The sequence below is a fragment of the Chiroxiphia lanceolata genome, chromosome 4 (assembly GCF_009829145.1).
Source record: "Chiroxiphia lanceolata isolate bChiLan1 chromosome 4, bChiLan1.pri, whole genome shotgun sequence".
NCBI classification, from domain to species: domain Eukaryota; kingdom Metazoa; phylum Chordata; class Aves; order Passeriformes; family Pipridae; genus Chiroxiphia; species Chiroxiphia lanceolata.
Genome location: NC_045640.1, coordinates 27,411,323 through 27,423,886, shown reverse-complemented (window position 1 = coordinate 27,423,886; position 12,564 = coordinate 27,411,323). Strand labels below are relative to the sequence as shown.

The 12,564-nt window shown below is 39.3% G+C and overlaps 1 protein-coding gene across 5 annotated transcripts in view; it reads left to right on the top strand.

The window, feature by feature from the left end:
• The window catches only part of TEC (tec protein tyrosine kinase), a 46,802-nt gene that overhangs the window by 33,110 nt on the left and 1,128 nt on the right, over positions 1-12,564 (top strand). For all 5 annotated transcript variants that reach the window (XM_032686254.1, XM_032686255.1, XM_032686256.1 and 2 more), the window contains 12 exons: positions 58-98; positions 566-747; positions 1,658-1,723; positions 3,465-3,519; positions 3,682-3,761; positions 4,305-4,438; positions 5,665-5,739; positions 6,510-6,681; positions 6,846-7,062; positions 7,572-7,636; positions 8,685-8,803; positions 9,140-9,297. In XM_032686254.1, coding sequence (XP_032542145.1) covers positions 58-98; positions 566-747; positions 1,658-1,723; positions 3,465-3,519; positions 3,682-3,761; positions 4,305-4,438; positions 5,665-5,739; positions 6,510-6,681; positions 6,846-7,062; positions 7,572-7,636; positions 8,685-8,803; positions 9,140-9,297 — 1,364 coding nt within the window. The remainder of the gene's footprint in view (positions 1-57; positions 99-565; positions 748-1,657; positions 1,724-3,464; positions 3,520-3,681; positions 3,762-4,304; positions 4,439-5,664; positions 5,740-6,509; positions 6,682-6,845; positions 7,063-7,571; positions 7,637-8,684; positions 8,804-9,139; positions 9,298-12,564) is intronic.

Sequence of the window (12,564 nt, the reverse complement as noted above, 5' to 3'; positions counted from 1 at the left end):
TTTTAAATTTATAACAAAATGGATAGACATAAATCCTCTTCTGTGCTTTGTTTCTAGATGTAGTGAGATTGTCCTCTCCAATGCCAGAAAAAAGTGTGGTAGGTAGAGTCTTTAAAATATTGAATAGATAATTGCTGCTTTTTGAAACAGTGCTTACATTTCTTGAGATTCTTTCCATATTCTGGAGCAAAGGTCTCTTTCTGTTCACATCAGTGGGCATCATGCTCTGTCACAGGGTGAAAAAAATCCCATTGAAATTTAGCTGTATCTATTAGCTGTGTCTGTATTGCTGGTGGAAGATGTGGCCAAAAAGTAAATGCCAGTCAGCTTTACCCTTTACTGGCATCTGCGGAGCTGCAGCACGAACCAGCCCCATAGGTACCACTCACCTATGTGATTTACTGCCACGCAACCAACTGCCTCCTTGGGCCACCACAGCTCCCCCCTGGGACAACTCAGGAATATCCCAGCTTTTGCCTCCAGGATGCACTGGTGTGATGGTAAAGGTGGGTGGGGTGGAAAAATGGAGCAGAGTGGGATGATAATAATGTTGTGTTGTTTTCAGCGAAGGCCTCCACCACCTGTTCCTCCAGTTGAAGAAAATGGCAATGAAGAGGAGGAGATAGTGGTAGCAATGTATGACTTTGAGCCTACAGAACATCATGATTTAAGATTAGAGAAAGGTGAAGAATATACAGTGATTGAGAAGAATGACGTTCATTGGTGGAGGGCGAGAGACAAATATGGGTAAACACGAGTTCCTTATTTTTTTTTCTAAAGTTCATAAGGCTATTTCCGTGTTGTAGTAGTTCATATTGGTTATATGTCAACAAATAACTGCACTTTGGACCCCAGTCCTGAAATCTCATCCATGTATTCTCACACAGAAACCAATTTTAAAAAGTGCGGTACTCGATACGTTTTGGGGCCTGTGTGCAAAGACAGTTGCAGAACTGGATGCTTTTCCAGTTATGTTTTCTATCTGACTTTATGGTTTCCCAATTAAGGCACCAGCCATCCTGTAAAACCTTGCTAGACTGGTACAGTACTCCTGCTTCCCTGAGGACCATCTCATTAGGGAGCAATACAGTTAACACTCAGCAGGCTCTGACTTCCAGATTTGAATAATCATCATAGTTTTATTTAATAGCTGTATCTTTAGAGACAATCTTTGAATGAGTCGAGTGTTACAATTGTAATGACTACAACTTTACATTCCCTGAATTAAAATTTTTCCCTGTGGTTTTAAAGATGAAAGTTTTCATGCTTCAATATGTATCAGGTTCCTGTTGCCTTGTATTATGAGGTAATTATGAGTTATCAGCCTGTGGCAGGCTCCAAAACCTATTTCCCTTGACTGACTGGGACTTCTGAGTGCAGAAGTGATTGAGCAGCTGAGGGTTACTCTCCTTCACCCTTTCTGCTGGTTTTGTTGGGCACTTCTGCTTCCCATGTCACTTCTCCTGGGGTGCTGAAAGTGAATGTGGAAATGCTGCTGTGGAAAATTAGTTCCTGCATAATCAGTAGTAGAGTGGGTGGGTCAGTAGTATATAAATTGTATTGAGAGACCTCTGGTTATTAGCAGAATGAAACACTGTCTTCTAGACATGCAACTTTACATTTTTTCACTCAGATTATGTATCATATATCTTTTTAGAAAACAAGGATATATTCCAAGCAACTATGTAACAGAAAAGAAGTCCAACAACCTTGATCAATATGAGTAAGTGAATATTTGCATTAAAATTTGGAATGTCATAAAATCAAACCCGTGCTTCAAGAATGACAATGTATTTTTAACATTTTGGAAGCAATTGTTTACATATGATAGAACTTAGAGGTTAAACAATTGAAATAGGCATATATTTTTTTGAGATTCTCCTCATTGATTATGTTGTGATTTTTAATGTAAGATCAAGTCAGTGAGATGGCCGTCAGGCATATAGTACTTAGGCTATCACTGTTAAAGCAAAGAAAGCCCTCCTAATTCTCTGGTAGACAAAGGAAAACTTTAAAGGAAATTCACCCATCGTAAGTGTGCTGAATGTTATTTTAATATTAAAGTGACATCTCTATCCAAAGTCTGTGGCAGTAAGATAGTAGAGCAGAAAAGAGTGGAAATCATTCAAAGTAAACATAACAGATTTTGGAAGGCAGCTCAAATTTTCAAGAAAATACGTAATTCAGTGCATTTTAAATCTCAGTGTATGTATTTAACAGCTATAGATGTCTAGCTTTTAAAAAGAATTGCTTTTCCCCATTGATATTTAATCATGGAACACTTACTTAAGAACATCTGGATAAAATTTAACACCAAAGTATCCGAGCCTGTTATTCTTGATATTCAAATATCAGTACAGCATAAACTGTTGTGCCTGAGAACTTACAACATATTTAATAACTTGTAGATAAAATGGAGCTCTAAGAAAATAATAATTAAAACCAGTTTAGAAAACTACATTAGTAGCTCCAAAACTCTACTCTCAGCTATATATGGCTCCTACTCCTGTGTTTTGGCAGAAGGTGAAATTTTGTCTGGGATTTTGCCCTCAGCTTCACTAGAGGGAATTCTTTGTTGTTTTCTCATCTGAGAGGCTCTTTATAAGACCTCTTCTCTGCTCTAGGCTGGGCTTCAGGGCTAGCAGAAAGGGAAGGAAGGAACTGGGCTGCCTTATCTGGTCCAGCCACTTTGTGCTTTTACCAACTTGGGGCCGTAATTCTGAGTCACCGCGCAATCCAGGGAGCATTACTCCAGGTCATCTACCAACTGCAAGAAACCACTATCTCCGGAACAGGCAGAATCTGATTAAAGGCTGCTGTGCCACTTCCCTGCTTGGTTACCACCATGACAGCATAGCTCAAAACGGTTGCACCACACCATTTGCAAGCTGCCTGTTTTTCCTTTTTTTAATATTCTCTGCGACTGACTGACATGTTGGTGCTTCTGTGGCTGCTTTAACCTGCCCATTCAGCACAGTGCTCAGGGATGTGTAACTGTGACACTTAATTTCAGCCTCCTCTTTGCTAGGTGGGTTCTCCCTGGAAGCCCACAACCATGGAGTTATTGAATGACATAGCAGTCTAGCAGCCAGCTCCACAGGTGGCTTGACCAGTGTGCAGGTAGCTGCTTCCTCAGGGCTGCCAGCCTGCCCTCAGATTGTTGTTCACAGCAACTACTGCCATCAGCCTGTGAATGTTTAAAAAATGTTTTTTCTGAAAATGTGTATCAGTTACCTGAGTTTTGTTGGCTTCTGTGGGATCTCTCTGGATTTGTTTCAGGGCATTTTTATGGGATAACTGCACAGTGTAATAGACACTGATTTTTACACATTGTCAGAGGTTGAATTCTTGATCTTCATTAATCATAAAATTACTGAATCTGTAGTTTCATAATACTTTGCTAGAAGCTTTTTAAGTAAATCATGTACCTTGGAGAAGTTTTATTTACTGATGTTGTGTTGCAGGTGGTACAGCCGAAACCTGAACAGAAGCAAGGCAGAACAGCTCCTCAGAAATGAGGTGAGCACAGCAGCCTTGCAGTATCAGCTGTGTGTTTTGCTTCAAATAGCTTCTTTTCTTAAAGCGGAGGCTTATTTTGGCAAGTGCATATCCTAGAACAAGTAAAAGAGTCATGTAGCTTAAAAGCAGTTTTACAAAACCGTCAACGTGCCTGTGTTTCAGGATAAAGAAGGTGGTTTTGTGGTGAGAGACTCCAGTCAGCCTGGCCTGTATACAGTTTCCCTTTATACAAAATTTGGAGGGTGAGTTTCTGTTCTGCTCTGCATACCTTGTCTTGCCCGAATCTATTTGTATCTGTATCTAAATCCATTGGATGGGGGAAAGCCCAGGAAATAACTCAATAAACAAACAAGGGCTGATGTGATAGAAAAGATGGGTGATTAAAATGAAATTCTCAACTCCATGGTTAGACCACATTTGGTTTAAAACAGAGGAGACCTAAACCCCTACCCAGAGAAGGAAGTTTTTCTCTCTCAGCCCGTTTGGTCTTTTCCCTCCTTCCAGCCTGTGTTTGTGTCAGGTGTGTGAGCTGGACTGGGGAGCTTGCCGGGCTGAAAATTAACCTATTCTGGGTTAATCTTCAACTTAGTTTGAGCACTGAGATGAAGGCGAGTCACCAGTGCTTGGGATGTTTGACATTCAAACTGTTCTCAAAGTGTGTGACACTGGGCATTTCTGTGGGCCCTTTCAGTTTCGTTTTCCTAGTCAATGGGCTCCTCTTAAAAAAGTCACAACAAATGGCAATATATTATTATTAATTTATATTATTGTTATTATTTTTCCAGGGAAGGTTCATCAGGAGTAAGACACTATCATATAAAAGAAACAGTAACATCACCAAAGCAGTACTACCTGGCAGAAAAACATCTCTTTAACTCCATTCCAGACATAATTGAGTATCATCAACATAATGCAGCAGGTAGGTGGACTGGATTTTTCTGTCACTTAGGGTTGATTTGAAAAGGAGAGTGAGGCATTTTAGGGTTTTAATGAAAATTTTTAGGTTTTTATAGATCCTTCTTTTTCAGGGAAGTCATGGAACACTGTATTTTCACATTATTTCAATGCAGTCATTTGAAAGGTTTTATGTAAAGGGGGGTGTGTGTGTATATATATATATATACATATAAATATATATATATATATAAAAAATGTATAGATATGTTACTGTCCCCAGAGTAACAGAAGAATACTGTATCAAGTTAGGAATTATTCACTTAGCCCCATATAGTGCCTTTATCAGCTCCCTGTAACCCACAGCAGATGGACAGGGATGGTACTTCCCCAAAATACTCTCCAGGCACTAGATTTTTACCTGCTGGCTGCTGCCACTTAGAATGATCTAACCTTCCTATATAGCAAATAGATGGGGAGAACAGTAACATGTTGTTCAAGAAATCCCTATTTCACTTCAGATCTATAGCTGATGGCTGGTGCTGGTGTATGCCCACTGTATAATGGAAGAGTTTAGGAATCGAGTTCAAGGCACACATACTGATACAGTATTTTTTTTTCGAGTCCAGTCTGTGCATAAGTTTTCCTCATGACCTATGGTTTCCAGATCTTTACATCAAACTCTGATGACCCGGCATTTCCTGATGATATTCTGGAAAATGCCTTTTTGAAAAATATACCACAAAAACACAAGCCCACTTTTCATTTATTATAAATGATTTTTCTACATATTTTTAATTGCTTCATTCCTTTTGTTGTGTCAGGTTTTGAAAATATATTTAGGAGAATATTCAGCTAATTCAACATGCGACATATAAAATCCCTATGTGAAACATGTGGGATTTATATGTCTGAAAGAGAAATGATCGAATAACATTGTGCATTTTAGATAATCTTTCTGATTTGCTTTATGAAAGGTGTTCTCAGCCTTTTTTGGTGCCAGCATAACTGTAAAGCACAAATATGTATGCATATATCCATATCCATCTCTCACCAGTAAAGAAGATGCAACAAGTTAGATGTAGTGAGGGCTTGCGTAATTCTCACAGCCACTTAGAATCAAGACAATGCAATAACAGAAAATATGGTCAAAGCTGTATTATAACAATAAGCTGCCTGCAGTGAACAAGTGGCTGAGTTGCTGCCTGGCACTATTTCAGAAGTAAACTGTGTCTTATCATTGAACCTCAGGTCTTGTTACCAGGCTGCGTTACCCAGTGACCCCAAAGAAGACGACAGCACCAACAACGGCAGGATTCAGCTATGGTGATTGCGTGTTGTATTCATCTACACATATATTTTCTAATGATTTTATGTTAAGATTTTCTATGATTTTATGTTAAGATGCTAAAATATCTTCTAAACATTTTGAAAAGGTCCAATTCTGTACTGTGATTGGCTATACTAACTTACACTGGTCCAGGTGTATCTTTGAGCCCTTGCATGGAGTATCAGTATGCAAAGGCACCACAGCTGATTGTAGGTGTGTGGTGCCAAGGGGAGCAGTGAGGAGAGGCAGAGCATGTCACTGGTGCTCCAGGGGAATTTAGTATTTTCCTTCATGCTTTTGTGGATACCTTGAGCTCTGTCTGATTACAGAGCTGTGCCTTTACTTCCTTCATTAGCCTCCAGACTTCTGACTCCGTCTTGGACCTTTGATCTTTGTGGAGGGGTTAATTTTTTAAAATGTAAGGTTGCAAAAAGCTTTTTTTAAATGTGCCACATCAGATGTGAGCAGCTTCTACACTTTGGCACAATTTTCTATGGTGGCAGTTTGTTGAAATCAACTGAAAATATCAGAATGTAATTGCTGGCCTTGGGAAAGTTTGAATTTTGGCTTCTATGTTGGTCAGAAGTTGCTTAAATGTCATGTCTACCTAAAAGTTTGTTTCTTTTGTGAGGTATAGGAGTGTTCGGTTTTCAAGTTAATTCTAATGTGTTCTCCCTAAAATCCTTAATTTGCTGCTAATCCAGTTTCCCTTTCCTCTTCCTTATCAACTACCAGTTCCTTAGCTGTTCCTTGGTTTTTTTAATAGAAAAATGGGAAATTAATCCCTCGGAACTGACTTTCATGAGAGAACTGGGGAGTGGTCTGTTCGGAGTAGTGCGCCTTGGGAAATGGAGGGCACAGTACAAAGTGGCCATCAAGGCAATACGGGAAGGGGCAATGTACGAAGAGGATTTCATTGAAGAAGCTAAAGTAATGATGTGAGTTGTGTGCTTGGCACTTTTATTTCCAGTTCTAAGTCTCTGATGGCAGCTAGTGATTATAAATAAAACACTTGGGGTAGGTGGTATTTTTGCAGTTTTGTGGGGTGGAGAGCTAGCACTGTGTGGAGGAAGTAATAATGACATGATCTCAATCTTTTCAGGAAGTTAACGCATCCTAAATTAGTTCAGCTGTATGGTGTGTGCACACAACAGAGACCCATTTACATCGTGACTGAGTTCATGGAGCATGGCTGCCTTCTCAATTACCTGAGACAAAAACGGGGAGTTTTGAGTAAAGACATCCTGCTCACTATGTGCCAAGATGTATGTGAGGGAATGGAGTACTTGGAGAGAAACAGCTTTATCCACAGAGACCTGGTAACATCCCATTAAGCAATATACTCCTCTTTGAAATTTTTATTTTTGAACTTTACTATTCCTTTTTGAAACAGCCTATTCATAAACAACTACTTTTGTTCTTGCAGAAAGTTCTAAGTGGCTGAAGTTGGCTCTTTAGGGTCTAAGCAAGTCTCTAAAACTGCTCTGTGCAGAAAATGATGAGACATTTTTCTCTCCCAAGAAAATGGAATAAAATCTGTCTGAAATTTTTATGAAGACTTAGTAGCTATTTGTGCTAATGTAATAGCCTCTGTTCTGTATCGGTGCCATTTTCACCACTCATGAATCCCTTGAGGTAATAATTTTTTTTCTGGTGATTTTTTACAAAATGGTCTAGTTGTCAAAATAGTACTATCAAGAGGAGATGCACATGAAAATACACCACTGAACTCCTTAAATGTGTGAACTTGCAGTGAGGACAAATATTGTTGTAATTTGTCTGCAAAAGACTGTTAGTTTTCATCCAGCTCTAACCATTCCCTTTGCAGGCTGCCAGGAACTGCTTAGTGAGTGACTCAGGAGTGGTCAAAGTGTCAGATTTTGGAATGACAAGGTATGTCTGAGTGTGCCAACATATTTATGGGAATTTGGAAAAATTCACCTAACCCTTGTATTTAGCCCAAAGGCAACATAGCCTGAGCAAAATTACTTGCAAAAATTATTTTTTTGACCTCTCTAGGGAACAGCCTTTGGTGGTTTTTTTTTTTTTTTCTTTTTCTTGGTGTCTTTAAAGCTTGTTTTTTAGGTGATCATGTGCTGATTTCCTTACTAATTTTAAAAAAGGCATATTAGAGCTTTTATCAGACAGCAGAAATAATGGTTAATCTGTATTTTGGTAAATAAATGTTAGTAAGAGGCTATTCAGTGAGTTTCAGATCCTCTTGGGGTAGATGGTTCAGAGTTGCATTGTGCTAGCTGAAGGGCTGGGAGGTGTTGAGATCTGGAGGGGAGGCTAATTTCCTGCCCTTGTTGGCACGGCGTGGGTGATGTGTGGGTGAGGCAGTGGTGGGGAGCAGCTCTTCCAAGAAAGGTGTTAAAGCACCATGGTTTGACCATGTTCTTGGCTTTTGCCACCTCTCTGTGCTGCTAAGCTTGCAAGTCCCCTGACATCTGAACTCACACTGGCTGGCGAAAAAAAGAACAAGAAATTTCTGCTTTTGCCTCATTTTCTCTCACAATACAGATGTTTAAATTGCAGGCAGCTTAGACCTGTGTAGCTAATAAATCACAAGAAAGGATTCTGAGGTAATATGAAAAATGAACTGTGTCTTGACTTAAGCCTTAGTACTGCCCCAGGGAAGCTATTTTTATCATGTGATGCTAACAGTCATGGCCATTAGGTGGCAATGTGAGCTTCTAATATTCCAATCCAAAACTAAATTATAATTTCACAGAGCCACAGAATATTCTGAATTGGAAGGGATTCAGACAGGGATCATCGATTCCAGCTCTGAAGTGAATGGCCTGGGGGGGGATTGAACCCCTCACCTTGGTATTATTAGCACCATGCTCTAAGCAGTTGAGCTCATCTCAGGGTTTTTTGCAGATTTGGAAGCTGACTGAAGGATATGTCTGCATTTTTTTTTTTTTTTTTTTTTTAGATATGTCCTTGATGACCAGTACACAAGCTCTTCGGGGGCTAAATTTCCTGTGAAATGGTGCCCCCCAGAAGTTTTTAATTACAGCCGATTCAGCAGCAAGTCGGATGTCTGGTCATTTGGTAAGAAATGTTTCATCATGGAGAGAAAGCACTAGTTTTATATTTTATCTATAGCCATTAAGCTCCAGTTATTGGGAAGGAATCAGACAACTGAGAAGAAGCTGAGAGAAACCATTTGCTATGGTTTTACAATCAGATAAAGTTCCACAGACACCTTTAGTACTGTTATTTATTAAAAACTGTGCTACTAGAATAAGGCATTTTCAGTGATAACAAATGTGAACAGTTTCTAGAATATGGATCTCAAACTTTTTATCTATCAGAAATCCTAAGTCCAGGGCTCAAAATAAACACATATGTTTAAGACTTTTCTTATTTTCTTTAATTTTTTTCCAGGTGTTTTAATGTGGGAAGTATTTACAGAAGGAAAAATGCCCTTTGAAAAAAGCTCCAACTATGAAGTGGTAACAATGGTTAGCCAAGGACATCGTTTGTATCGGCCCAAACTAGCCTGTAAGCCGGTGTATGAAATGATGATGATGTGCTGGCAGGAGGTATATACTTTTTAATTTTTTTGTCTTTGAATTGAAATAAAGGTCAACCTAGCAACAGTAGTTAATCTTCTCTAAAGCAGCATTCTGAGTGTATCCAGCTCTCTGAGCTATTTGTGTGTTTATTCATAAGACAAAGATCTCCTCCTGGTTTGCAGATGAACTAGAACTGTGAAAAGAAAAAACACTGAAGACATTTTTATGAAATAAATGAACTGTCAGATTAAGTATGCAAAGGCATTTAGTAACGAAATTAAATAATTGCTAAATCTATGCTGATTGCAATTATATCTGCATTCAAATAGTGCTACGAAAAAAAGTAAGGTCAGAAAGGCCCAGAGGTGGAGACTCTGATTTTGTATTGCCTTAGTTTATTAGTCATTACAGAACCAAGTTAGAATGACTGAAAATATTTTTAAAGGAATACTTCGTTACCTGATTATGAATTCTGTAGGAAGTAAAGATTAACTTACAGTTGAATGTAAATACAAATTCCAACATTTATAAGGAAAGATAAAAATATACTCTACTATTAATTTTCCTAACCCAGAAAGATACTGACTGTACAATTTTCACAGAAGTCAAAGGGGCAGCTAACTCAAATTTAATACTTTAGAAACTAAATTAGAATGGAACAGCTTTTGTAGTATTGAAACAGAAAATCTCTAAGAAGATAGGTGCATTTAATGGGCTGTCTCTATTTTTGAGAGAGTAATCGAGGAAACCAAGAGTGTAGAGAGCTACATAATTCAACAAAGGCAAGTGCAGGGTTGTGCACCTGAGGAAGAATAACTCCATGCACGAGTGCAGCTTGGGGGCTGAATTGCTGGAAAGCGGCTCTGGAGAGAAGGACCTAGGTGTCCTGGTGGACAGCAAGCTGTCCATGAGCCAGCAGTGGCCCTTGCAGCCAGGAAGGCCAGTGGGATCGTGGGGTACATTCAGAAGGGTATTGCCAGCAGTTTAAGGGAGGTGATCCTACCCCTCTACTCAGCCCTAGTGAGGCCACATCTGGAGTGCTGTGTCCAGTTCTGGGCTCCTCAGGGCAAGAGAGACATGGAGCTCCTGGAGCAGGTCCAGTGGAGTGTGACAAAGATGATTAAGAGACTGGTGCATCTCTCTTAAAAGGAAAGGCTGAGGGAGCTGGGACTGTTCAGTCTTGAGAAGAGACATCAGAGGGGACCTCATCAATGTGTATAAGTATCTGAAAGGAGGATACCAAGAGGATGGAGCCAGGCTCTGATCAGTGGTGCCAAGCAAAAGGGCAAGAGGCAGTGAACAGGAACTGGTGCACAGGAACTTCCACCTGAATATGAGGAAGAACAACTTTACTGTGTGGGCGACCATGCACTGGAACAGATTCCCTAGAGAGGTTGCGGAGTCTCGCTCACTGGAGATATTCAAGAACCATCTGGACACAGTCCTGCGCAATGTGCTCTAGGATGGCCCTGCTTGAGCAGGGAGGTTGGATCATAAGACCCTCTGTGGTCCCTTCCAACCTTATCCATTCTGTGATTTATTTCCAGTTAGTCCTTGCCACAGGGTCAGCTGTAGAAAAACTGCTCTTTTCAAATAATCAAGATGACATACTCTCTGACACTTGTCTTGGAGAAGAAGGTGCTGGAATAGAGAGCAATTACTTACTGTACCAACTGGTAGAGATCTAAAACTTATGAACCAGTTGGTTTACACAGCAAAAAATACATTAAATGCAACAGTGCCCTAGAGAGTTGTGGAGTGACAGACATGTCTGTGATTCAAAAAAGCTATTCAAAGGAGCGAGGAAACTACAGAGCATTACATTTTGTTTGTACTTGGTAACCAGCTTGAAATGGAATAATAAATTACCAGGAAAACAATGATAATTTATTGCTAATGCTTTTATTATTATTATCATTAATGCTCTTTGAATGTATTTATAGGACTTATATGAACATCCACAAATTGGTTAAAAATTTGTTCATTTCAAAAAGGGTTATTAACATTAAAATCTAAGCAGTCATTATGTGGGACAGAAAGGACCTTTGCAAATCACCAACAGAGCAAGATTCTGTCTATCTTTCTTATGAAATATGACTAACTGTAGGTACCTCAGTCCTCATTTAATAAATTTATTAATGGTTTGTCGACTGAAATGAATACTCAGGCTTTAAAATTCATCAGGTGATACCAATCTAAATGTAACTAAATGGAGGAAAAGTGCAAGCTATCCAGGCACTCAGGAGATGTGAAATTAACTGTGTCAGGAAGGTCAGCTTCTAGGATTGTGGCAATACACTGAGGTAATCTCTTCGCTGGCTGCAGGAGCAGCCAGACAGACAACACCGGCCAGCTGGATGAGGAAAGAAGAAGAATAAAATACTAAAGCAAACATATTATGGTCCGAGCTATCAAGCCAGGCCAGATGTTTCTTTATCAGCACATGTACACGTGACTGCTTTTGGTCACAAAGAACAATCATGCCTCAAGCGGCTTTCCGGCTTGACCTTGTCTTTCTTTTCATGCACACTAATCTTAGCTCTGGCTGGCTCAGGACCATAATATTTTTGCCTTAGTGTTTTATTCTTCTTTTATCATCCAGCTGGCCAGTGTTGTCTGTCTAGCTGCTCCTGCAGTCAGCGAAGAGATTACCTCAGTGTATTGCCACAGTCCTAGAATCATAGAACCATTTAGCTTGAAAAAGACATTTAAGAGCACCAAGTCCAACCATTAACCCAGAACTGCCAAGTCCACCATTAAACTATGTCCGTAAGTGCTACATCTACGTGTCTTTTAAATACTTCCAGGGATGGTGATTCAATATTTAAATAAACAAAACAAACAGGATGATAAAACACATTGAGGAACTGTATGGAAAATAGAGTAGATGAAAGATACTTTTGTGTAAGTCTGTGACATGGTCTCATTTTGGAGGTCTAGAAATAAAAGTGATGTAAATGAGGCATCAGAGAATGACACTCAAAGTTCTTAGGAGCATAAAAAACTTGCATAAAGAAAGATTAGAGCGGTTCAGTGGGGAAAGGTGGGGATGGGGAAGAAAAATAAAAAGGTGTAGAACTATGCAAAATAATAAACTATATGAAGAGTAGTCCAGCAAGACCTATTTATGCTTTTTCAAAGCATAAAGAAAAGGTGTTGCTTACTGAGATTAGGTGGCAGATCCAAAATCCAGACAAGGAAATATTTTTGCATTTCATATCTAATGAAATGGTAAATTCATTGCCACAGAATGATATCATGACCAATATTTTATCAAAATCAACAAAACTTTAT